Raw genomic sequence first — 25,372 nt, 5'->3', positions numbered from 1 at the left:
AGTTTGCACAGCTCTGCTTTGTATGATGCTTGTTCTGTAGTTTAAAACTTCTATAACCAGCTCTGTCAAGCTAGTTACTTCCATCATATAGATATTTTCCCACCAGTGTCCCCTGCCTTCCATTCCTGTGGCATGAGCTTTACTTTTGCAAAAGTAAGGCTCTTTCCCAGCCATACTATCTCTCTTCTCCCTAAAGTTCTGCACCTAAGCATTACTCTTTCCCTGGTCTTGTGTCATCTCTGTACTCTGTTGGGAATGACAAGAAGATGGGAAAGCATGAAGTTATTTTACATACTGCTAAAGAGTGCTTCCAGTGATAAATATGTCTTTGCTAAATAAAGCGTTTCTCATGGGATGGTGTTTTGTCATAGGGTGGAGTGTTCAAAGGTCATTCCTTTTCCTTGGAGTGTTCTGGTTGGAAATGTGGGGGGAAAGCATTTGGAAGTGGATATGTAAACAGATAGACACCTTACTTAGAGAGGGAGAGACTGAGGCAGCACACATGCATCAGTGCATTGAAAGCCACCCAAAATGCAGAGCAACCCCATGGGCCTGAAATGGAGGGTGGGGATCTCTCTTCATGGAGCACTGAAGGTGAAACAGAGTTGACTGATGGTGCAAGAGGGGGACTGAGCTGAGCCCTGGCGAAGAATACAGGACTGCCCTCTGGTGTCCTGAATGGACTTTTACCTGTGGCCACTACTCTCCCAGTTTCAGGTGCACATGGAAGGCAGCAGTGGGTGCCCCACACTGCATCTTGGACCTGCTGCAAGGTTGCAGGGGTGAACAAATCAACCAGATCTGGTGACACTGGATAGTATTTAAATATCACTCTAGTTCTTCTCTTGTGGAGCCAGCTGATTTTACACCAAGCAGAGCTGCTGCCTTTTAAATGGGAGTTAAGAGTGCTGTGTATATGAAGTATGCTGTTAGTCCCTTGATGCTCATGTCCTGACACTGAGACTCACAAAAAGCTGTGCTGTGGTATGTAACAGTACACTTGAAGATAAATGAAGGTGGTGTAATTACACTGGTGGGAAGTTCATTGTGAAAACTTAAAGCCAGTTGATACTGGTTTTCAGGGGTAAATTCAGAAGTGTGAGCTTACTGGAACTGGCTGGTTCAAAATCAGTTCAGCTCTTTCCAGGTAGAGAGAAGCAGTTGCAAGTCATCAAGCTGCTGTAGCTTAAACAGATACTCTTGATTGACTGAGTCACAGTAACTGAGTGGGTGTGCATTCCTAGCCCACTTGAAATGTAAAATAAAATATGTTAATTTAAATTGCTTTTGCTTAGGCATTTATGCAGTCAGAACCAGTTTAAAAATAATTTGGATTCAATTGGTATGACTAAGAAAAAAAACCACCCTAAACCCCCAAAAATGCAACATGGCCTCATAACACCGTTTTCAACTGGTCCACTGTTGCATAAGTGGAATCAGTGCTGCTTTGTGTAAATGACTTTCATCTTTGATCACCATCATTATTTGAGAAAGCAGAGTGGGGAAGAGTTCTACTTCAGTTCTACTTAAGGAACATGTGTGACTTCACTGATCAGAAAAAATCCCCTCACATACGCAATGAGTATGTAGGTAACCACACAGCACATTTGGGATGAAGTATCTCTAAGAATTGGCCCTTTGCCTTCATTTTGATCTTTATAAGGGAAATAATTGGGAAGATCTGTATCCCTTCTCAGTAGTCTTTGAGTTTTGGCCAAAAATGATGTCACCTGAAATTTCTTTCCTATCTTGAAAGATAGTGCTTTTTAAGCACTCTGCGGTACAGCTACTATTTTTCTTGTCTTTGAAAAGAAAAAGCAAATTTTAGTTATTATGAGAATGTAAGGTTTTATAGTTTATTTTACTTTTATTTTTTCTGCAGACATCAATCTTTGCTATTCTAAGTGGAGGATCTGTGCTACTTTTTCCCACTCTTAATTTTTCGTTGGGCCAAAGATGAGATTTTATTTTGAGGATTTAAATATTTTCAAAATGTGAAAATTAAAAGGATTCAGGGGAACCATATTAGGGCTTTAAAGAATTCTAAAGACATTCTTGAAAGAAATGGGTAGGAAATATATTTATGTCTTTATATGTGATTAAATTGTGTATCAAAATACTTTACTATTAGACAGGACTTTGTGTGCAAATCCACAAGTAACTTTTGGGTGAGATTTAGTCTATTTTTTAAAATTGTGACTATGCTGGATGGTGTGAACCCAGAGATGAGCATGTAACTATAGATACTTAAAATTTCAGTGTAGGTTTGATTCCAAAATAATAATAGTGAAACTGAATAAATAATGTTCATTCAACTGTGAAAATACTTGTGGAGAGAAAAAGGTGTCTATTTGTAATATACTGCATATGCAAATGCACCTGTGGAAATTCATACTCAAATCCAATGTGCAAAAGAAATATTTCCATCTCTGTTTGATGGGGAAATGTTTAGCTTTCTGGAAAACTGGACCAGTAATTTTCTTTGAGAGGCTTTCATATTACTTTGTGAATGGTTTCTAGATGGTATAGTTGGTATTCTGTCATTTGACTTAGAAGTTTGGATTAAGTCATTGTCTTAGGTCACAAATGAAAACGTTCCTTGATTTCATCCTTTCATTTTAACAGGTGGTGCTTTCACAGTCACCAGTATAGCATCCTGAAATTTCCAGTTATGTCTGTGTAGGGCCAGGGATAAGCATGGCAGGTTTGTTTTATAGCCAGGCCTGGGAGTTTCTGTGCTGGTAAGATACACCAGTTGCTTAAATAAAATTCGCTGTGCCTCACCTAAAAAATCCACTGCGCAGGCTGGAAGGTCACACCCATGTGGGGGGACAGCCCTTCCCAAATCGTTAGCAAAGCCGAGCCACACACACACACAAATAAAATTAAGGTGTTTGCATGAAAGACAGAGAAAGATGTATAATTTACTGTCTTCAATGAAGACAAAGTAAAGCCCAGGCAAAACCCATGCAGAAATGTTCTGTTTTCAGTCTCCCTCTTTGCATGAAGGGCAAGTGGCAAACTAGTTGTGATGACAGGAAGAATGGTTGCTACTTTGATACTTCTTGAAGTATTGGGAGTAAAAGACTTTCTAGCATGATGAAATGCATCAAATTTCATCTTTTACATGTTCAAGGGATGTAATTAAGGGTTTTTTTTGTGTTTATTATTCAGTCATATATGTTGTTATCAAAGCACATATAAGTACTTGTCAGGAGCTGAGCCCCACAGAAGTGGGATTTCTACCCATACAGAACAAAAAGTCAGTCCCTGCTCCAAAATACTGAAATTCCAAATATAAAACAAGGAACAGCAGATGGATGCAAACAGATGGGGGGAGTATGAGAAAACAATGAGACAGTATTAGCCTGTAGTACAGGCAGTGGTCTCAGCACATCAACAACTAATCCATTGTCAAGGTTAGATTTTTACTCTTTTCTTCCTCCCTCCTTCATCCCTCCTGTTTTTATAGCATGATGAAGGAGAGTTTTAAGGAGCATTTAAAAGGGAACTAGTTTGGTAAACAGAGAAATTAGAAAAGGGTTTTGGGAACTGGTGCTGAAATTGTGACAGTGGAAGGATGGATGGCATTTTGATACTGAATAAAGAGTGATAAGGGTAAGGGTAGGCTGCAGGGACAAACCATTTGAAAAGCTACTTATAGTTGATATTGATAGAGCTGGGTAAGAAATGAGGAATGCCACAGAAAGAGTGATATGATCAAGGGGACAATGGACAAAAATTATATGTTCATCAGTTTTGGGGATGACATTTTTAGGGTAATCCTGCATTTGTTGGGATCAAGGAAGGGATACTAAATTGTTCACATAAATATCTATGTGACCAAACCTATTTTTGAGGTGATACTCCCCTTAGATAAGATACAGTGAGAAAGAACAAAGCCTTTAGGAAAGCCACAGAAAAGTAGATTTCCCATAAGGAGTGGGTAAACAAGTGGGAGAGTTCAGAGGTGATCACACTAAGGTGCGTGTGTGAGTACACACATATATTTGTACATGGATGTAAATATCATAACTTTTCATATATATTTGAGCAAAAGCATGTGTCAGTGTTTTGAAAATGGTTTGTCAGTTTTGCTAGTTGTCTGCTACTTGTCTAAAAAAAGGGTCATCAGAGAAGTGTGGATTCAGAGTGCAGAGTAGCAATAATGGAAAAGGATATTTTTCAGCAGTGTGTTTATTAAATTTTGATTTGAGAAACTAAAAAATAGGAGTAGCAATTAAAGAGGGAAAGGTTGGGACAAAAGTGTTTATGTTGTGAAGGAAACATTAAGGTAAGAATAAGAAATCATGGTTAAATTATAATGCAAATAGATACATAGATATAGATCTGTATATAAGCACATTATGTGTTTAAAAGTGCATATATTCTAAACAATACAAGCAGTGCCTTGATACTTTTTAAAATATCATTTGATAATCACAGGAAGTTATCCTTTATGCTAAAACTCAGTCTGTATTAGAAATAATTTCTCAGATACACAGCCTTCTGTTCATTTTTTAGTGCAATTTTTTATGGCTGCTTGTGTGTTTAGTATTCTTGTCTAGCCGTATCAACACATTCTGCTGAAGTTGAAACCTTTCCTATATGAAATAATAAAATGGTATTAGTGTTCTTTCTATTTCTCTTTGTATGTTGAATGACTACATTTAGCAAAATGATACTGGTGATTATACGGTTAAAGTTATAGAATTCAAACTTTAAACTTTTTAATAAAATCTGAACAGATGATCTGTGCTTTTTTTTTTTTTTTTGGAACTGGCAGGTTTCAGGCCCTCTAATTGGCTTCCCAGCTTTGCAGAGTAATTACAGCTTCAAGCAAACTTTGTCATCTGTGGTTCAGAATGGTGTAAAGTAAACAGAACGTTTTGAAATACAGTTTGTAGTTAGAGTTGCTCAGGAGAGTTAACTAGCATAACTACTTAATTTAGATAGTAGCAGTTATTTGAAAAAAGATAGTCCAACATTTTAGAATTAGGTTGGTCGTAGATATGGAGATGGAAGTTAACCTCTTGTATGTGCATGACTTTGGTGGTTTTTTTGGTCTTTTGTTTGTTGTTTGTTTTTTTGTTTTTGTTTTTTTTTTTTTTTAAAGAGGAGTTTAATACTAGAGAAACATCCATTGCATTTCTTTATATTGTTTTAATTCATTTTCCTTTTTCTGTGTACATCCAGAAATGGCCAAATGAGTGCTGCACACTTACTGGAACAGAGATGTCAATTTTTTTTACTGATTTTGTATTTTGCTGCTTTGAACAAGTGTTCTCCACGTTGGTTTTTCCTCCCCTCTAATACTGAAGGGGGAAATTCTGATGACTGATGTTTCACCCAGGAAGACAGAAATCTTCAGGATTCAAATGTGTAATTCCAAGTCGTAGATGGCTAGCATACAAGAACACAAAGTTGAGTCTGTCTGTTTACTGGCTTACTCATCTTTTTGAATTATAATTTAGACTTCCAACTGTTTTGAGTTGAGATTCAGCCTTTTAATTACATATGTTTATGTATAGTAGCAAACTTGAAGACATTATGGTAGAATGTTCTCTACTCTTGGTAATGACCCAACTATCACTCGAGCATTCGGAGCCAGCTTTCAGTAGCCAGTTTTACTCTTTCTTCTGTGCTTTTGTAGTTTCCAAACTATTCACTCTGTCTAAAACTACTATAGTTTCCCCACTAATTAGTAGAAAAATATTTTGGTAATTAGCAGTAACTGTGTAGTACAGCACTTATTCATCTTAATAGATTTTTTTTTCCCTAGTGGTAGGTGAAAGATATTCACGGAGAAGTTTTTATTAATTTTGCAGTCATGGCAGAAATACTCTTTATCCCATACATTTTGTATACAGCAGCTTATGAAACATGTGGGCCTAATAAATATCAGCAGACTTCAGTTACTGTTATTTACTTAAGAAGGATGAGTAGCACATCACTTTTGGAGATATACTGGTCCTCCACTTCTTGTTGTTATTATTATTTGTTGGAGTTTTTTTAATGTTTTCAGATACATTTTTAATTGTTAAGGGGTTTTTTTATTACCTTTAATTTAGTTCATCCTCTGTGAGGAAAACTCAGAGAATAAATACTCTTGTAGTTACAGGTCTCAGTATATGCATCTGTATGTTTTGTTCTCATTAAAAATGTGCATCATCACTTGGAGGATTGACTGAAAAAAATTAATATAGGTAGTATGTTAGATAGAGGTTTATACAATGCATTTAACAATGTAAATATTTGTTACACAATATATGGTATACTCTTTATGGGAAAAGACCATATTATAGATAGCATTTGGGCACAGGCAGATGTGATTCTATTAGTTCCATTTTTTTCATACTTGAGTTGAAAAACGTAATGCAGTTTAAATGTATGTATTTTTGTTATGTATTTGCAAAGAGAAAATAAATGGCCAAGTTCAATTACAGGCACTGGAGAGGATGTGCTTTTTGATTGGTACAGATTTTTCTGCAGATTTGTCTCTATACTTTTTTGCCTTCAGGTTGTTCTAATGCAGTCACCTCACTTTCCTTCCTGGCAACTTCTTTTACCTTCCTTCCGCTAAATGAGCTGCTCTAGTTTAGCTGTACTTCAGCTATCCCACACGGTTTTCTTTCTTGCATAGGTTTCAGCCTTTTGCCTGACCCATTTCCACTCCTCCCCTTTTGTTCCCTAGATTTTTGTTCCTGACATCTCTCCTGTAAATAACTTGCTGTATGTCATCTTTCTACATATTTTCATTTTATCTGAGGATGAGGCATTATGAATATAGGTGAAAGAGCCTTCCATTTAGCATTGCCATTGAGGCAGAAGATGGCTGTAACCTCTGGATTATACTCAATGCATAGTTTTTCAATGATTTTATGCTTTAGTAATTGTTATTGTGTTTTTTACCCTCCTCCCACTGCACACTTATCCCTCCCACATGTAGTGTGACCAGATGCCTTACATTTTCACAGGAATACTAAAAGGATATCAAAAGTCTTGATTTGCCAAGTTTTAAGTCTCATCTCCAAAAAGCAGTATTTTCCAGCAGTGTGCAGCTTTAGGCAGACACCCAGTAAAGAAAATTTCAGCCTACGTGACTGAAGTGTAATAGGATTAAAGATGAGAGGATGGTTTTGTCAGGAGTAAGATGAGATAATCTTAGAGCAGACAATGCTTCTGCGCTCTTGTGTTACGAAGGTAGCCCCATGCATTCGTTAGAGCTATGGCCAAGGAAGTTAAGAAGAAATAGCCAGTTAAACCTAGATTCACTGTCATTGTGATTACAGTTTGACTTGGACCATATCCCTGAAGATGGGGGTTTCTTTGATCTCACAAGTAATATTTGCACCCAGCTACCAGCCAGGTTAAGTAGTCTAAGCTGCTCCTATTTCACTGAGCTTTTGTCCTCCTTGTTTCTCTTCCAGCTTTTGTGTTAAATTCCCTCTTCCTGTTTCCATCCTGCTGTAGCTCTTTCCTCTACATGTTGAAGATGGCTCTTATCCCATCCAAGAGCTAGCAGAGTGGATATGAGCAGTGAGGGTAAACTATTCTTTCGCTTTCTTAATGAAATGTTTCTTAAATGGAATGTCATCTCCTTTACAAGTGAGCAGTCTGACTTATGTAATAATTTATAGATGTATGGTGAGTATCTAAGTATGTTCATCAAGGAATACACATCTGCATAGAACAATATTTACTCCTATTTTGTTTCTTACACCTGTGTCTGTTCAGCTTCCAAGGTGTTCTGCTAAGCTGCAGAAAAAAATAGTACTGAGAAACATAGCCACTTCCACTCTTCTCTGCTATTTCAAATAAAAAGTTGTAGTGGATGATAGTTGAGGTTTCAGGATCCTGAATTTGTAAAGAAAAAAATGTGTCAAGCCAAAGTAATTTACTTCTGTGAAAGAAAAGCATACTTTGTGAGATGGTCCATGTTATGTGATTTCTGTAAAGCCTTGACATTAACTGGAATAAATAAAATGTAATTCACCGAGAATAAGTGCAAAGTTTTATGCTAAAGAGTAGTCAACTACATAAGGAAAAGGTGTGGGTCAACTGGTAGGTGGTAGCTATATGAAAAGGAAGTTACAGCAGATTGTATGTGAACAGGAATTCAGCTGCCATAGCATTATTGATTGATTTGTGAACCTGATGAATCATTCTAGATCACACATCTGATCTGGATCAGCCTTGAACGAGTGATAGCATTCCAGAACATGAGATGTGATGCTTGAGTCTATTTTGTGGTAGCTGCAGGAAAACAAGTTACATTTTCGGTAGAGTAACCTTAACTTCAGAAAAATGTTTAAATATATTTGCATGAATAAGGAGTTCTAGTTGGTCAGTATTTTGCAGTTGTAATGTTGAGTGCAGTATGTTACACTGTAAAACTAATACATAGTGTTATCAAAGAATTGTCTGATTTATCAGTGTTGGGGTCATGCCTGTGTGGCCAGACTTCACGAACGCAGATTTGGGCAGGGCTCTCCCCACGTGGGTGTGCCCTTCCAGCCTGTGCAGTGGATTTTTTAGGTGAGGCACAGCGTGTGCAGAACTGGCCCCACCGTTTAAGTCCTGAGGTCCATCTGCCACGGCCGAGCGAGCTTGGACAGTGACAGTGAAGTCCTCGGGACTGTCACAGCACCCGGTACTAACCGGGGCTGACCCTGCTGAGCATCCGAGATGTGACGGGATGGGATGGCAGGGAGGCATTGAACTGTCAGGGGACGGTCCCCACTGAGACTCGAACTCAGGTCCTTGGGATTCAGAGTCCAGTGTGCTCTCCATTACACCACAGAACCGCCCCTGGGGTCATGCAACAGAGGAGTAATAGGCAGTCTATGGTATGTGTAGAATTGTGGGACAAGGAAGATTTGGATCTGAAAGCCCCACCCATGAGGACAGATTGGTTGAACTGTCTTAGGCCAGAGAAGACTGAAGAGAGAGAAAAACAGTGTTCAAATGTCTAAAACAGACAGCTGCTGAAAAGATAAAGTAACTTAGACAATAGGACAAGAAACAATATGCTGAAATTACAGGAACAGTTGCATTAAATCCTAGGAAAAATCTTCCAGCTATAAAGTAATTAATTTCTTTATACTTGGATGGAATAGTTTGCTTACAGGGGGTTTGACTTTGTTGCTTCTCATGGATTTTAGGAAAAGTGTAAAGAAATACCTACAAGTAGCATAAGTAGACCTGATTCTGCCCTGGGGCAAAAAGAGAACTAGATTATTTCCTGGGGTAGCCCCACTGGGGGTTTGTGTGTGGTTGTTCTAAGTGTAGTAATCAGACTAATTTCAACATCTGGATTTTCTTAGATAGAGTATTTTACAATAAATCTAATCCTGAAGTGACGGTGCTATCAGTAACTGTGACATGGTTACCATTGAAGAGAAAATGTCATATTCCTCCTGCCAGGTGCAGATGGAAAAATATGCCTTTGGCTACTGCTGTTTCCTTGGCATACTATAGCAATCTGGGATCTAATACTCATCTTACCCTCACAGCACAGACTGAGTTCTCAAATGGAGATGGCACTCTTTACATGGACAACAATATAAGTTTCATCAATTCCTCTGACTACTTTCTTCACCTTATGATTATTACCTACTACCTTTTGTTCAAGCCTGTTCTGTATTTCCCTGTATGTGCTGGATACATCCTGAATGGGTATGCATAAGCTGTATATATTTCATTTAAGTAATTTTATTTGCTCTTCACCCATTAACTGGCCTCGTCATGTATTTCTCTAGAATGTCAACTAATGAAAACAGAACGACCAAAGCCAAACACATTCATTATCAGATGTCTTCAGTGGACCACTGTCATAGAGAGGACGTTCCATGTAGACACTCCAGAGGAACGGTGAGGATTTTATTCTTGTTTTGCTTTTCAATTCTCCTTACTCAGAAGCCTCATCAAAGTGTCTGCTGGGCCTGCACAGCAAATCAGCACTTGAAACTGTGACATTCTGAGCACATCTGAGCAGTTAGTTAAAGATTTTTAAGTCAGCTTCTGTAAAATATTATCTGAGTTCATTGCTAGTGTAAGAGTTGCCTGCAAGTAGGTGGGATGAGTGTGTTCAAATAAGCCAAAACTATGTCATGATATATCTCTGAAGTGTTAAATTTTGAACAACCAAAGCCTGGATTAAAATATTTCCAGCCTCATTGTCTTACTCCTCCTAGTGTACTCCTTTCTTTTGGCACAGAAAGCAGTATGCTTATAATTTATTTTATGGTTGGTTATTAGCTTTTCTCAATTCAGTAAACATTCACAAACTCTTAAGAATTAACTTTTTTAATGTGCCAAAAGCATGTAGACAATATCATAGAATCATAGAATTGATGGGGTTGGAAAAGACCTCCGAGATCATCAAGTCCAACCCTTGGTCCAACTCCAATCCGTTTACTGGATCATGGCACTCAGTGCCACTAGTGGGATATATGGCATATATGGCATATGGGATGGTGTATCTTGCTAAAATATTCTATATTCTGTCTCCAGTTAGATGCGCTGCATCTTCCCACTGTGGACATCTGTCCTATTGAGACTAATACTATGATTTGGCTGTTATTATCAATAAGTTACCAACAACTTTGCTTTTTCTGTTGTTTCTCTTTCATGAATATATTCACTTAGAATTTTTTTTAATTCTACCTCGGTACTTTCTCCACCCTGCCTTTCTTCTGTGCATGCAACACAGCACCTCCCACTGCATTCAGTAAGTCTCACCAGACTCTTCCCATATCCCTTGCTGGCTGAGCCTGCATGGGGCTGTGGCAGGTCATGGGCTGGCTGATGTGTCTGTGCTGCTCAGCCAGCAGTCAGAATAGCCATGAGCTCAGCTGGCCCTGCTTGTCCCTCCACAGAAACCCTCATCTGGGGCTGCCCCTCAGTGCAGCCACTGTTTTTTAGGATGCTTGTAGAAATTTAGTTACCCTTGAGGGCCCTTTTGAAGGGAATTTGACAAAAAGTCTTGAAGTTGGGTTTTAAGAGGAGATAGATAAAGAGTTGAACGCATGATAAGGTTCAATAAATCTTTTTTATTTGTTGTGAAAATGTCTTGCAGGGAGGGGGAATACCAACGTGTCTTAAAGTAGCGAGTTATTGTCAGATGACATCCTATGCTCTGAGGTGTATTATACCTGGAACAAGTGTTTTGAAGTTTCCACTAGTAAAATATTTACAAAAGTAGAAACTAATTGAAAGTAACCATACAATGATCCTTTCTGATCAAATTCACCACCTTTAACAAAATACAGAATTTGGAAGGAAATTGAAATGATTCATTTACATGAGACTTCTGCTGTGTAACATGTGAAGCAATGTAGCATGTGAAAAACTTTGTAACATATTATTTTAAGAGTTTCTAATAGGGATATTGTCTTGCTCACGATAGGGAAGAATGGACAGAAGCAATCCAGGCTGTAGCAGACAGACTTCAGAGGCAAGAAGAGGAGAGAATGAATTGTAGTCCAACTTCACAAATAGACAATATAGGAGAAGAGGAGATGGATGCTTCAACAACCCATCATAAAAGAAAGGTAATGACATTAAAAAATAACTGACAGAGCTCATATGTAAATGTTTTGTAGAATGGTTTATTTGGGTAAAGCTGTAATTTTACAGGGAATAGAATTTCTATATAATTTCCAGTGTATTACAAACATAAAAGTACTTATCTGTTTTATTTCAAGAAAGCTGAACTGCTCTCGTTTTATTTATTTGTTATGCTATCTAATACAGCACTTCTGAAAAACAAAGTTCAGCCATTCAGGCACATGTTAACATTCTGCTTATTGTCTGACTATTATTTCATCCTTTTGTTTGTTTGCTCTTTTAGAAGTATGGTAATAAAATATTTTCTTTGGGCAAGTATATTTGCCTCCTTTCTCATGCAAATAATCGCCAGTACAAATTAGGTAATTTGCATGAGAAAGGTTATCAGGATTTGGCTTTTAATGACCTTGTTTTTTTGCTAACTGGGAAAATAACTGCTTTAGTTTTCAATGAAGTAAGAGAACACAGCATTTTATTTTTCTGCAGCCCTTCACAGGTTTTGGTGTAAGTAGGAACACGTACATTGCTGGCTATAACATACCTGTGGTTGTACCTCCAGAGTCAACAGGTTAAACAGACAACTTAGAAGCATATTTTAAAGATCCAATGCCAAAAATTTACTTATGTGTTTCCATTTTGTCCTGTATATCTGTGTGGACTGCTCTTGAAGAATGGATCATTTAAATGAATGTCTCTCATTTACTATAGAGAGTTAACATGACTCAAGAAATGCATTGAAATTGCATGAAAAATAATAACCAGTTTCTACAGGACTGGCTTCATTCTTTCTAGCTAGAAGTGAAACCTGTAGAAAACCAAGTGGAAGTTTGCTGAGCAAAATAGTCTTGTATCTTGTGTACCTGAATGCCTTTGAATGCTGAACACTGAAAAGAAATTGTGAATATGTCTTTACTCGCAGAACATATTTTGTTTGTTGCACTATATGAAGCAAGAGGCATAGAAGAATCAAGGGCTGGGAACTATGCTCTTATGAATATAACAAAGGGGTCATAGGTAATTTTAGTTCCATCACATCCTAACTTTTGAGTACTTGAGTTTGCAGTGAAAACATAGTTCTCTCATGCAGTTTCATTGTATGCAATTTTCCAACCTGTCTGATGTAGAAAAAGGTAAAAACCAGTTGTATACAGCTGTAACAATACTCTGATTGTATATTTTCAGGCTGACACTGAACTTTTAGCCTTGTGGCATGGACATTTTATGTCTGTGCTCCAGGGTAAAATTTCATAAATGGCACAGAGGCAGCGTTTAAGATGTGTCAGCCTTGTGAGAGGCCGTGCAATTATGTGGAAAGTATTTGGCTTTGTTCTGTTAAAGATCTGAGCATTGTTCCAAGCCTGTGTATCCTCTTAGTGGAGTACAAACCTAACAACAAGCATTTTCAAGGTGTCAAAATCAGCCCTGTCTGATACAAGTAGTTTATCTGGAATGTGCTTTCCTTGTTCACAGTGCAGGGCATTTTCCCACACAGCAAAATCGGTTGTGGGAACAGGAGGAGGAGGAGGAGGAAGAGGATCAGTTTTGTTTCTGTCTTGCTGCTTGTACTTTCAGAAATGCTGAAATAATATACTGGGGCAGTGCATCTACAGAACTACTGAATATTTAATGGCTTTGGCAACAAGCCAAAAGCAAACTCTACAAAACAAAGGTGAAATGAAAAATGGTGATATTCAACATTAATAATTGAGCAAAATGATAATAATAATAATAATAATAATAATAATAATAATAATAATAAATTAATTATAAAAGATACAATTAAAAAAAGAATAAAAAGTGGACACAGAACTCAGAATCCCACTGCAGATTTCTGCTGCTGGAAGACTTTAGTGAAAGATCATCAGAAGTTTTTGAAATAAAAAATAATAGGTGATCATTGTGGAGTTGTCACTGCCTCTGTGTTAATTGAAATGGTGATAAACATCTTTTTAGAACTGTTTCTGTTTTATAAAAATGTTTCTGAAAAGCTGTTGTTTAAGCTTTTATAGGTGTTAATATAATCAGAGCCATTTCAGTTATAATGATTTAATGCCTTTTTATTGCTTTTTTTGGTATTTGATTTCTTTCCTTTCATGGATTTTTGCACAATGTGTCTTTTTTTCAGAAAAGCTTGTTTTGTCACCTGATTTTACATCTAAACCTAGTGAATTTTGCTTGTGCATACACCAAATGGTATACATATGAGTAGAAGAGATAATCAGATTAAGAAGTAAGACAGAGAGGAGTTGGGCCTGTTCCTCTCTAAAAAGGTAGCAAAAAGAAAACCGTCTTTAGGATGTGGAGCTTGATTTGAACAGATATAACAGCTATGTCCCTGGCTAGATTAGCTGGAAGAACCAAAAGCACCTCTTTTTTCCCTAATTTTTTTAAATGGTGTCAGTGTGCCATTTAAATTTTACAAACAGCATTGCTAAAATTCATGACACTGGAAATTCTTAGCAAACTGCTTTTATTTCTTGCTATGCTATTCCTTCTAAGTAGAGTTTTTCCCTGATGAAGTCAGATGAAAACTCTGAGGAGTATAATTATTATGCACATCAGGACTTTAAAAAAAATTAGTTCCTCAGTAGGAATTTTCAACACCTGTATTAGGGTGTATTCTTTTTATCAGATCATATATAGCAGATGGTCTGTTCAGGTGGTCAAGAGATACTCACATAGAGGAGTAAACAGGCTTTACAGAAGGCTGAACATTATACGTTTCTTTGGTCAGTGTATCGTCATGTAGATTCATTGCTTTTACAACTGTAATTTACAGGATGCAGGATGAGTAAAGACTAGATTTTTCAGGAGAAACCTAAAAGTTGTGTAGTGAGGAAAAAGAATCAAAATTTGGGTATGGTGAGAAGGAAAAATTAGGGGAAAAACGTGAAGGAAAAAGAGTCCAATCTTATGGGAGGCTCCAAACTTGTTTACCAGCATCCCTCAGGTTTAGGAAGTATTTCCATTTTTCCACCAGTTTTCAATACACCCTTAGCTATGGCATCTGTGTTTTTATCTCCCAAGGTCTTGTGTTCTTTGGCAGACTTCTTGGGTTACCCTGCACTGTGTATCATCTCTAAGCCCTCTGCTAAGCTTCCAAAGAACGAGAGCATGAGAAGATTTTATTCTTAGAAGTAACACTCCTGCCATAACGTGCTGTTAAGCCATGGCTCAAAATCTTGCAAACCTATTATCTTTCTTTTATAAATACACATATTTTGTTAACTTATTTTCACTGAGTTTGCATCTAGGTTCATTACTGCTTTGCTGACTGTTATGTAAGCAAATTTTGGGCAAATGAGTCTTTCAATTTGACTGACTTGCTGCCTCTAACATCAAATCATGTCTGTGATCAACTGAGTCAAGATCCTCCTTCTTTGTATGGGCAAAGGGCAGCTTTTCTGAGCTGGTTTTATTCAGACTCTGATGGTCCCCCTCTAAGTCCAGCCTCTTAGAGAAGATCAGAAGTGTGGGAAAAAGTTACTCCTTGGAGGATGCTTGTGATTCCATAAATTTGTAACTGGTAGAAATGATAAGTTTTTACAGTCACTAGCTCAGTATTCTTTATCAATAAATCTGTCAGCTATTCTTTGTCAGGAAACATGGTAACTTGTGACTGAAGAAATGGAGGATTCTGCCCTGAATTGCTCATCTTCTATCCGAAGTGTGTTTTGAATGTGTTTTGGATTTCTCACAGTTTTTTGCCAATGTTCACTGCTTTTGCACAAAGCCACAAAGTTTTCTGCTTGGGGGTTGTCATGGAAATATCAAATAGATAACCTGACTTTCTGAAATACTGAACATGATAGCTGAGAAGTCTTACCTTTAATTGATTAAATATGGGTAGCCACACAGTGTTTGGATCACCACTTTACATCCTGTATCATATGTTAGGAGTTATCACATATATTACTAGTTTTTGGAAAAGCTGAGCATTTAAAGATTTGTCTGTGGTAATTTACTTTTCACTCACTTGTGTAAAGTAAGTTTGCTTTAGGTTAAAATGATACTGAGTCTTTGAAATCTCTGTTACCCATGTTTTTGCTGGGATAAAAAGTGTTTTGTTCTTCCTGATGTGAGGTGGTTTTGGCAGCAAAACAAGATCTGTCACTACAAAATGCCTAAGTGTGTTTGTGTGTGAGCATCAAGGTTAGTTTGCTTAGAAGCTACCAATCAACCATTACATGGGAAAAAGATTTAATTCCTGTTGATACAGCTAGAAACTTGATACATGGAAAGCTTCTTCTCCTTAATAAAGCTTTGAAATACCCAGCTATTGAGGTGTTAAGTAGTACGTTGAAGATCTTTTGCATCTTTGAAGTTGCAGGTTGAACACTTAAAAGCTAAGGAATTGCAGCATTAATGCGGTTCATGGAACTTCAGTTCTACCTCTTATATGAGCAGATTGCAAACTGACTCTGAGTGAACAATTGCATAAATTATTTTCACAGTTTGTCGACAGCAAATTCAGATTCTCAGCAATAGTATTGTGCACTTGAGCTTAAAGGAATAAATAATTTCAGAACGAAATTTTGCCCTTTATTCTTTCTCACGAGCAACTGCATTTGCTGTCACTATTTGTCTTTGGACACCAGGGATATGCCCAATATGTCTACACTTGGAATATGTGTGAGATATGTCGGTACTGTTAAAGGTATTTCTGGCAGAGATAAGGAAAGTACTAATTCCATTGTGGAAAATACAAGTAGAAGTTTATCTGGAACAATAGTATTCAGCAAAGCAGCCTGAGGCTACAACTAGTAATAGAATGAGACACTAAGAAGATGAAAGATAAGGCATGATCTTTTTCTCACACGTAACAGGATTAAGTGTATTTAACTTCATAAAACTGAGGCTCGGAGTATAATTACTCGTTATAAATGTTTTGAGGTATACTATTCACAAAGAAAGGAAGGTTCTTGACACTGCAGGACAGTACTTTAACAAGAATAAGTGAATATTGTTTTTCACAATTTTCAGCCTTTTTTCCCTCAAGGTTCCTGGGTTGCAGCACCACAAAACTGAGTGGTTTTGCGTTGCTCCAACCAGGGCAGTAACACATCACACTGAAAGATGTGATGTAGAAACATACAGTGGAAACCAGTGATTGGCTAAAGAAATCCTGCTGTCAGTTCAAGGCAACCATGTGAAGTCACTGTGTTCTTAGTATTCTGCTGGTTTTTCTCTGTATCTGCATCTTTGCCTCTAAGGTGTAGTTCATAGAGTTGATGCTTCTGAACTGGCTGTGAAATGCACTTGTAGAACTAAGACAATTATCGACTCCAACTTTGGGCTCATGAAAGTGACTGAACTACTTTGGGATCTGAGATCATCTGGTCATATTCTTGCTATGGATGACACTTCATCTGAGCTGATAAACCTACTAGACTCAGACTCTCTGTTGGTGACACTAGCTCTTAGATGTACTATGTTTAACCTATAAAGCTAGTGCAGTAATAATCTAGTCACATGAAGGATAAGAACTTGCCAGTGCTGCCTTTTCAGAGCCAGATTGATTAATGTAAATATTATGTAATTGTAACCTGTACTGAAATTTTTAAAAGTCCACCTGTATTTTGAAGACTGTTGTAGAGTCTTACAGGTATAATATTTCAGTGGGGATTGTGTGTGTTTCAAAAAAGCCATTGGTTCAGTGTTTGTGTTAGACAAAATGTACTGATATGCCACGTTTGTGTGTCTGTGGTAGTACAGGAGTTGAAGAACTTTCTTAGATATAGAGCGTTCATGAGATACTGGTATAGACTATGTTCTCTGTGTGCTTGGTGAAAAGGGATGTGTGTAGTATACTGTGCAGTATTTGGCTTTAGAGAACTATAATAATGCTATTGAACAATTTAACCTGGTGGTTTAATGATAAAAAACAGCTGCCTTCTTTTCCTCATTCTTCAGTAGCAAGACCAGCATTCTTTGGGCACCCAGCTCCCTGAGCTGGAAGAATGAATCCCCCATAATCCAAGGGGCTATGTTCAGTGACATGGTACACACTGTAGTGTGTCCAGAGAGGGGCAACAGAGCTGATGAAATGTCTAGAGCACAGTCTTACAAGTGCTTGCTGAGGGAGCTGGGGTTGTTTGGCCTGGAGAAAAAGAGTCTCAGAGAGGACCATATCACTCTCTACAGCTATGTGAAAGGAGGTCCTAGCCAGGGGATGTTGATCTCTTCTGCTGAGTAAGAAGTGATAAGATGAGCTAAAATGACCTCAAGTTGCTCCAGTGGAGGTTTAGATATCAGGAAAAATTTCTTCACTGAAAGAGTTACCAAGTACTGAAACAGACTGCCCAGGAAAATGGCAGAGTCACCATCCCAGAAAGTATTTAGAAGACATGTAGGTGTGGCACTTAAGTACATGGCTTAGCAGTAGTGGTCTGTGTAGTGGTAGCCTTGGTAGTGCTGGGTTAGCAGCAGGACTTGATGAGCTTAAAGGTCTTTTTCAACCTAAATGAATCTATGATTGTGAACTTTATAAAAGTGGACCTATTTTTATGAACTGTTCATACTGTATTGGTAACAGTCATGCCTAAGGATTTAATGTATTTTTGGTAGATTTTAGAACCACATAAGTTCTTCTAGGCTGCTCAAATCCTAAATTCAGTTATTAAATGTCTTTCTCAGGCTCTGCCAAGGCCATGATGTTTGTGAGAAGCCACCTGCAGATAACAGAAGACAAAACATAAGAAGAAGGCCTAACAGCCCCTGAAAGATCCCTATGGGTGGACCCACAAGGGAAATGAGGATGATGATTGGATGTTAATATCTTATATGCAAATTACTAGAAAAGTTATAAAAGTTGTAACACCCCTGGGGGGCGGGTTTAGAGCATTGTGGTTTGCACCTAAGAAGCTTCTAATAAAGGTAACCTGTATATCTTTCTCCATTAACCTGTTTCCGAAGTGTCTGTGTTCACAGGGCTAAGGCAACAACAGCATTTGGTTATATGTTGGAACTGGGTAGCATAAGTCTTGCTAATCCTTGTTATTTGCTCCTTATAGACAATGAATGATTTTGACTATTTAAAACTACTGGGCAAAGGCACATTTGGCAAAGTTATTCTGGTCCGGGAGAAGGCTAGTGGGAAATACTATGCTATGAAGATTTTGAAAAAAGAAGTCATTATTGCAAAGGTAAGGGTGGTCGTAGTTTTAATATTGGGCCATTTTAAAGAATGGAATCATCAGTATGTAATACATTAGGTGTAGCTCTATGTTCATTTGTTTGTCACTAACTTTCTAATAACATTTGAATGTGTTGATCAGTTTTGATTAAATTTGGTAGAGGAATAAGCAGCCTCAAAGACAATTGTATTTCCTTGAGGTTTATTAAACCCAGCCCTGTTGTAGGGAGTAAGACTTAAATTTATGTCTTGAACAGTGAAGAGACTGACCTGTGAATTCTATGTGCCCTTAGCAGCTCTGTTGTGGTCACTGGCAGACTAGTCAGCACGTAGACAGCTTGGACTAACAGCAACAAAGAGTGCCCTTTTCCTCTTCATAATCAGGAGACACAGGAAAGAAAGAGGGAATTGCTGCTGCATTCTCCTGATTCTGCATGGGAGGGAGTATCTCATGGCAGCAATCTCTGTGGTCTGTGCTCTGGGTCCCAGAGCCTCCCTGGCTGCTGCATGCTGTAGTGCAGTCTCCTGCCTGACATAATTACCCAATGTTCTGCTCACCCTTGGCCTTTGCGGGTCCTCAGGGGATTCTTAGATCAGACTCCTGTGAGGCCCTTTGCTGCTGCTGCTCGTTCATATCCTTCCAGCCTTCAGAGCATTTCAGCTTGTTGCTTTGTATCAATAACATACAAAAGAGATTTTTGAATCTTAGGATTTTTCCATTTACTTTGCTGGCTGCTACAGTATCAGTGACGTTTTAGAAGGGTTAAAAGTGGTTATTGGATAACTTTGTCTCTGGCAAGCAAAAATTCTTGTTCTTAGAAGTAAGTGTGAAGCTAGAGCAATTTTGAAGAAATTAGAGGTACAACTGTTCATTGGTCTGTTTAACTTGAAATCAGAAAGATAGCCTAGACTGGGCAGAACCTGACACTCCATGAAGCAGGTTTTTATGCCTCTTTGTAGACTAACAAGAGGATTGTGTGCGGAAAGATGCCTTTCATCCTGTGAAGAAAATGGGACCAGAGTCTTTTAAATTTGACTTCCTCAGAACTGGAATTTTGTTTTGAAGGGAGTCCCCATAAGTGTTCCATAGTATGGTTCTATATTGATAAGAAACTGAAGAAAGAATAAAAACTGGGCTTTTTTAGACTTTTTATTTTAAAGCATTCTTAGATCTTCAGAAGTGACGTGACTGTGGTTTTTTCCCCTATGGTCGGTAGATACCAGTTTTTCTACTCCTTTCCCAAACTGTAAACAAAGGCAGATTTGAGTTTGAACTTGGCTGTCTCACTCAGTCAATGTATGGTCATGGCATGGGGATTTATCAATAGCATTTAACTCTGGAGATGAGTGCTAAGGATACTGTCACTAAGTAGAACAGATCTGCAGTCCCAACTCAGCCTGTAGTGTGATAGAGTATGCATTCTAGAATCATAGAATGGCTTGGATTGGAAGGGATCTAAAAGATCATCTGCTTCCAATTCCCCTCCCATGGACAGGGGCACCTTCCACTTGACCAGATTGTTGACAGCCCCATCCAACATGGCCTTGAACACTTGCAGGGATGGGACATCCACAGCTTCTCTTGGCAACCTGTGTCAGCGTCTCACTACCCTCACAGTAAAGAATTTCTTCCTAACACTTAATGTAAATCTCTTTGTTTCATTTAAAACCATTCTCAATTGTCCCATTGCTACCTGCCTGCGCAGAAAGTAGCTCTGTAGAAGGTCATACCTCTTAACAGCATAATATGAAGCAGAAAATGGTGCATTGACAGCTCTACACCATCTGCCCACTTCAGATTAAGACTGTTGATCCTAAGTGTTCATGACAGATTAGTACTACACTTACCGGGAAATTGCTACCAGTGTTACTGACTCCTGAGGCAATGCCAGTAAAACTGACCATTGCAAGCTTTTTATGCCCCATATCTGATGAACTGTAGAGGTTTAAAAATAAATAAACAAACCTTTGGACTCACTTTCTCTTTAAAGTTTTTTGTTGTTTCTCCCCCAATATGTGATTGTGGTGTATATACTCAGGGTCGCATTGCTGTTCAGCTAAAAGGCATCAAAATTTATCACCACTGACTCTGTTGTTGTTGTTTAACTTCCTATTTTGACAATTTTTAAAGTCTATTTTAAAACTCCTGACATCTATGTTTACTTTCCAGTTTAATAATACCTTATCTTCAGAGTATAGTCTGATAAGCATGTGTACTACAATAATGTTATATTGGTATTATTTGTGGCAATAACAAAGTGTAATCTGCCTGAATATATTTACTTCTGCAGGGTTACAGTTGAGGTTTGAGTCACGCTAGGCTAGTCTTTAGTTCTGTTTAATATAAAACTCAGTAGCAGCTTAGCACTACAGAAAATGGCTAAACCAGCCCAATGGCTTTCAGACTTCTCAGGCCTGGCCTTGGAGCGGGGAGAAGGGGATTCACAGCATGCATTACATGCAGAATTGTGTAAAATGACTGTGTACTCATAATATGAACCCCCTAAGAACTGTGCTTTCTCCCTAGTTCTTGGGAGCTCCTGGTATTGTAGCACAGGGTGAGCCCTCTGCCCACCATGCTCACCCCCTCACAGCTCTGTTCTCTGCAGACCTGGTGGTGTGAGTGCCCCTGGGACCTTACCATCACCCCCACAGGCTCCCTTGCCCCATTCATGGATCCCACCCAGGAGGAAAGCAAGAGGGGAGAGCCTGGGGACAAGTGTAGGTGAGCTTCCCAGGAAGGGAAGGCACCAGCTTAGTTTCCTTCACTCACTTTGGTGTAGGGCTCATTTTAATCTTCTCTGTTCAGGCTCACAGATAGGAGAGTGTCACGGTTTTGCTCCAAATTGCCTCTCTCCCAAAATGTGACTGGAAATGAGTTGAGGGTTGTGTGGACATCTCCCACCTCCCAAGAATGAGACCGATGTCCTCAGGAAAGGAGGTCAGCCTGGTCAGAGGAGCACTGCTCACCACTGGGCTCCTCAGGATAGCTTGGGTGGACAAAAACAAAACCAACACCAAACCAAGTGAAAGTTAAACTAGAAAAACTGACTTGACTAAACACTGGGCGAGATGAGACTCGGTTTTGCACTCGCCTGTCAGTTACTTTATGTGTGTGTGTGTGGTGTGTGTGTCTTGCAAATTGGTTCAGTCTCTCTGTGGAGTCTTTGTTCAGGTGATTCATAGCAGAACTGTGAAGTTGTGATGACTATATTTTTAAGCTGTCAAATACAGTATTATAATTTCTTCCTTCCCTGAATCAAGACATCATTTTAAAATAAGAAAATAAGAAAACCAAATAAAATATGCTAAATGGTGTTTTGTCAAATTTAAATATTCCCTCAAAAAATGTGAAAGTTCATTCATTTTTCAAAACTGTACTATAGCTTTCTCTTTTTGAAAGTGTTGACCTTTTCTGTGTAATTAATTGAATAATAGTTTTATATCTTAATTCAGACCTGCTTCTTCTACTCTCTATTTCTCAGGATGAAGTGGCCCATACACTTACAGAAAGCAGAGTATTGAAAAACACCAGGCACCCTTTTTTAACAGTAAGTATTAGGGACTAATTTTAAGTACATTAGCAGGTGATTTTCAACATCCATTATGAACATATTTTACAAACACATTTTGAACTCTATCGTGATGATTTGTAAACAAGAGTAGCTATCTGGTGCCTATGATATCCTTTATCAGGATATGTAATTAGAAATTTCTAATGTTTCTAATAATTTTGTGAAGCTTAACTGCACTGAAAGCTAATTTAATTGTGGCACATAACTGTTGTGCAATTTTTGCATATGAATGCTTTTAAAAGTTATTTATTTCACAGAGTGTAAGTTATTTTTTCCAAGAAAACTTAGTTAACAATTCAGCAAAACAATAAAAATAACAATTTGTTCAACATAAGTAGCCCATAGAGCCACAAAGCTCAAGCCCCACTACCTTTGTCTTTATATGGTTAATAATTAATAAAAATAAAATACTGAAAAGAAAGTGAAAATGTTGAGACTCAATGACAAATTATGATTAATGGATTTACGTTTATGGCCGACTTTCTTCTGTAGTATTAATTCTGATTCCACTTCTGTCAGAATATATCAGAAAATGCTTTCATTTATTTCAAAATACAATTAGCTTATTGTTAAGACAGGGATTTATTTGTTGTATTAAAATATGAAAGTATAGCACAGAAGCTTTCCTATTTAGAAAAATATGCAGAGGATTGCACTTACATTGCTTGGCCAAAATATTTTGAGAAATTCAGTTAAGATAAAAGAGATCCTGTAATGTTTCTTAAATTAGAGTGTAAAGGTAAGCAGGAGTAGCCCTACCTCCAGTCAAAAAATTCAACAATATTACCGCAGTTGTATCTCTTTATCTTTCTTTTATTCTTAACCCAGTGCTTTAATGAGACATGCAGTATTTAAGTCACATAAGTCTTATGTTTCTTACATGTAGTTCTACTGAATTTATTTTCTTTTAGGCTGAGTCTTCTTCTGTAGATTGTCTATATAATTTTTTCCAATCAAAATGAAATCAACATTGATAAGTCAAAAACTTCAATGAAGATAACATCTGTTGCAACTTTAAAATGATATGTAAATCATATATACTCAGTGGTTTTAACATTCCAAAGTATGTGAACCGAGAGAGTCCTTGCTTTGGAAATAAAAGCAGTCTGGAGGTTAAGACCACTTTCAAGATTTGATTTAGGAAAAATTAAAAAGGATGTAATAATGTCTCTCTTCATGTGCCTTGTGGAAGTGGACATCATAAAGTGAGTGGGAATAGCTGATACCATGTATGGCAATAAGAAATGCAGTATAAAACTGTCTATTTTAGTAACCATTTAGTATTTTATTCTAACAAGCCTGATTTTTGCGTATCAGTGGCCATGTGGCGGAGGTGAGGAAAGACTTGAAAGTTTTTGTGTTTTAATTAAGCTCAAGCTCCAGATAGGAAGTTACACTTAATTACTATGAAAGTTCTCACTAAGGTCAGAATTTTCTACTTAAAAAGATAAAATTAAGTTTGTTACAGCTTAAGTGCAAGAAATTGTGTTAATGCAAGGTGATAATTAGTTTAATTTTGCTGTTTTCTTTGCAAGTCCTTGAAATATTCCTTCCAGACGAAGGATCGTTTGTGTTTTGTGATGGAGTATGTCAACGGAGGAGAGGTAAGTTTGAGAAAGATGTTCTGCACTTGTAATGGTAATGCAGTCACTGGGTTACACTTTAAAGTTATAATTGCTCTTGCCTTTTTTGCTTTCTGGTATCTTAGAAGGGCTTTTAAGTTTTTTTTTTTATTTGTTTCATGTAAAGAAACAACAGCTGACATGTTTTATAACTTTGCTGTCAAAACTGCTTCCTATTCTGGAAAAATTAGACTAAAAGATGATTTCGTGGTGGAGAAATTCTTGCAAATAGCTTACGTATTGTTTTTTTTTCCTTATTGCATGTTCTGGCATGAAACAGTCATAATCTAGTGCAAACAAGCAAAAATAATGTTGAATAGTCTTACTTGTGTCCTAATATGAAATATGTGCTCTCTTTGCTATTGCTGCTGCAAATATCTATCAGAAAAGAGTGGAGCATTCATATTTTTCATTGCTTCTATTCTTCTTCACTTGCTGTGTACTCTGGAAATTTCAACTAAAGTACTGAACTTCTTAGAATATTGTTAGCTTTCAAGCTGTTGCTGTCTTCCAGCTGTTTATTGAAGAGTGAAATATAAAAAATTATACCCAGCAAGTGGAATTAGAGAACTGCAATGTAAGAAGAGGGCTTTTATGTACCTTTTAGATATTGTTTGTTATTCAGATTGTATCTCGCTAATTGAACTAGGGGATTTTCCTTACTTTGTCTGCTATATGCTACATGATAATAGTAAAGGGCTAAGTATTTCTAGTAGTTGTTTGATTTTGTTTTTTTTTTTTCTTTTTTTTTTTAATTAGAAAACTCTTTCTTCATTCAAGAGTTGTTATGGCATGATATCATGTTTTGCATTATGCTTTTGCTGTGTTCTCCTGCAATAAAACTCTCTTCAGCTATAACTCTAATGCCTGAGCACCCCCAAAATGCCTGTCTCAGACTTGTTGCTCTGGCAGTTTCTCAGTCTGAGGTCTATTTGGATCCTTGACTGTCCTCTGCCAGTCATGGCTAAATATGCTGCTATAGGGTTCTCATGTGACAGGATGATTTGTTTTACTCACTATGTGTAAACCAAGCTCTGGACATTGCAGGCGTTGAACCAGACAAAAAAGCTCCCTCAGCAGTAATGGGATAACAGCCTCTCTTGGAAAATCAGCTGGCTTATTTAACATTGAACTTATGTCACCAGTATTAAGTCAGTGGTATCTGCAATGAGTTCTAGGTGTTACCTTATAAACTAGCTAATTCTTCACATTTTTGTCTGTGTAAGACCTTTATATATTTCTGTAATCTCTGGGGATACACTGAACTTGTTTTTAACATCAGCCTATCATTTAGCTATTCGTCTTTTCGAAAGGTGACTTTCTGTCCTATTTGAATACAGGGGGGGACCCACAGAGGATGCTTTCAACTCCTTTGTTATGCCTTAGGATGCTCTGACACTGTATTTTGGTCAGTGCATTTCCCTGCATTGGGTGGTGCAACTCTGTGGCTAGTGCTGCAAGCATCTTGT

At 37.7% G+C, this 25,372-nt stretch overlaps 1 protein-coding gene across 3 annotated transcripts in view; it reads left to right on the top strand.

Moving 5' to 3' along the window:
• AKT3 (AKT serine/threonine kinase 3) overlaps positions 1 to 25,372 on the top strand; it is a 151,762-nt gene that overhangs the window by 82,981 nt on the left and 43,409 nt on the right. For all 3 annotated transcript variants that reach the window (XM_071574985.1, XM_071574976.1, XM_071574994.1), the window contains exons 4-8: positions 9,762 to 9,873; positions 11,411 to 11,555; positions 18,585 to 18,716; positions 22,192 to 22,257; positions 23,817 to 23,885. In XM_071574985.1, the coding sequence (XP_071431086.1) occupies positions 9,762 to 9,873; positions 11,411 to 11,555; positions 18,585 to 18,716; positions 22,192 to 22,257; positions 23,817 to 23,885 (524 nt within the window). The remainder of the gene's footprint in view (positions 1 to 9,761; positions 9,874 to 11,410; positions 11,556 to 18,584; positions 18,717 to 22,191; positions 22,258 to 23,816; positions 23,886 to 25,372) is intronic.

Source organism: Pithys albifrons, chromosome 2, assembly GCF_047495875.1.
Source record: "Pithys albifrons albifrons isolate INPA30051 chromosome 2, PitAlb_v1, whole genome shotgun sequence".
NCBI lineage: Eukaryota > Metazoa > Chordata > Aves > Passeriformes > Thamnophilidae > Pithys > Pithys albifrons.
The sequence above is the reverse complement of the archived record's forward strand: the minus strand, read 5'-3'. Positions and strand labels throughout refer to the sequence as shown.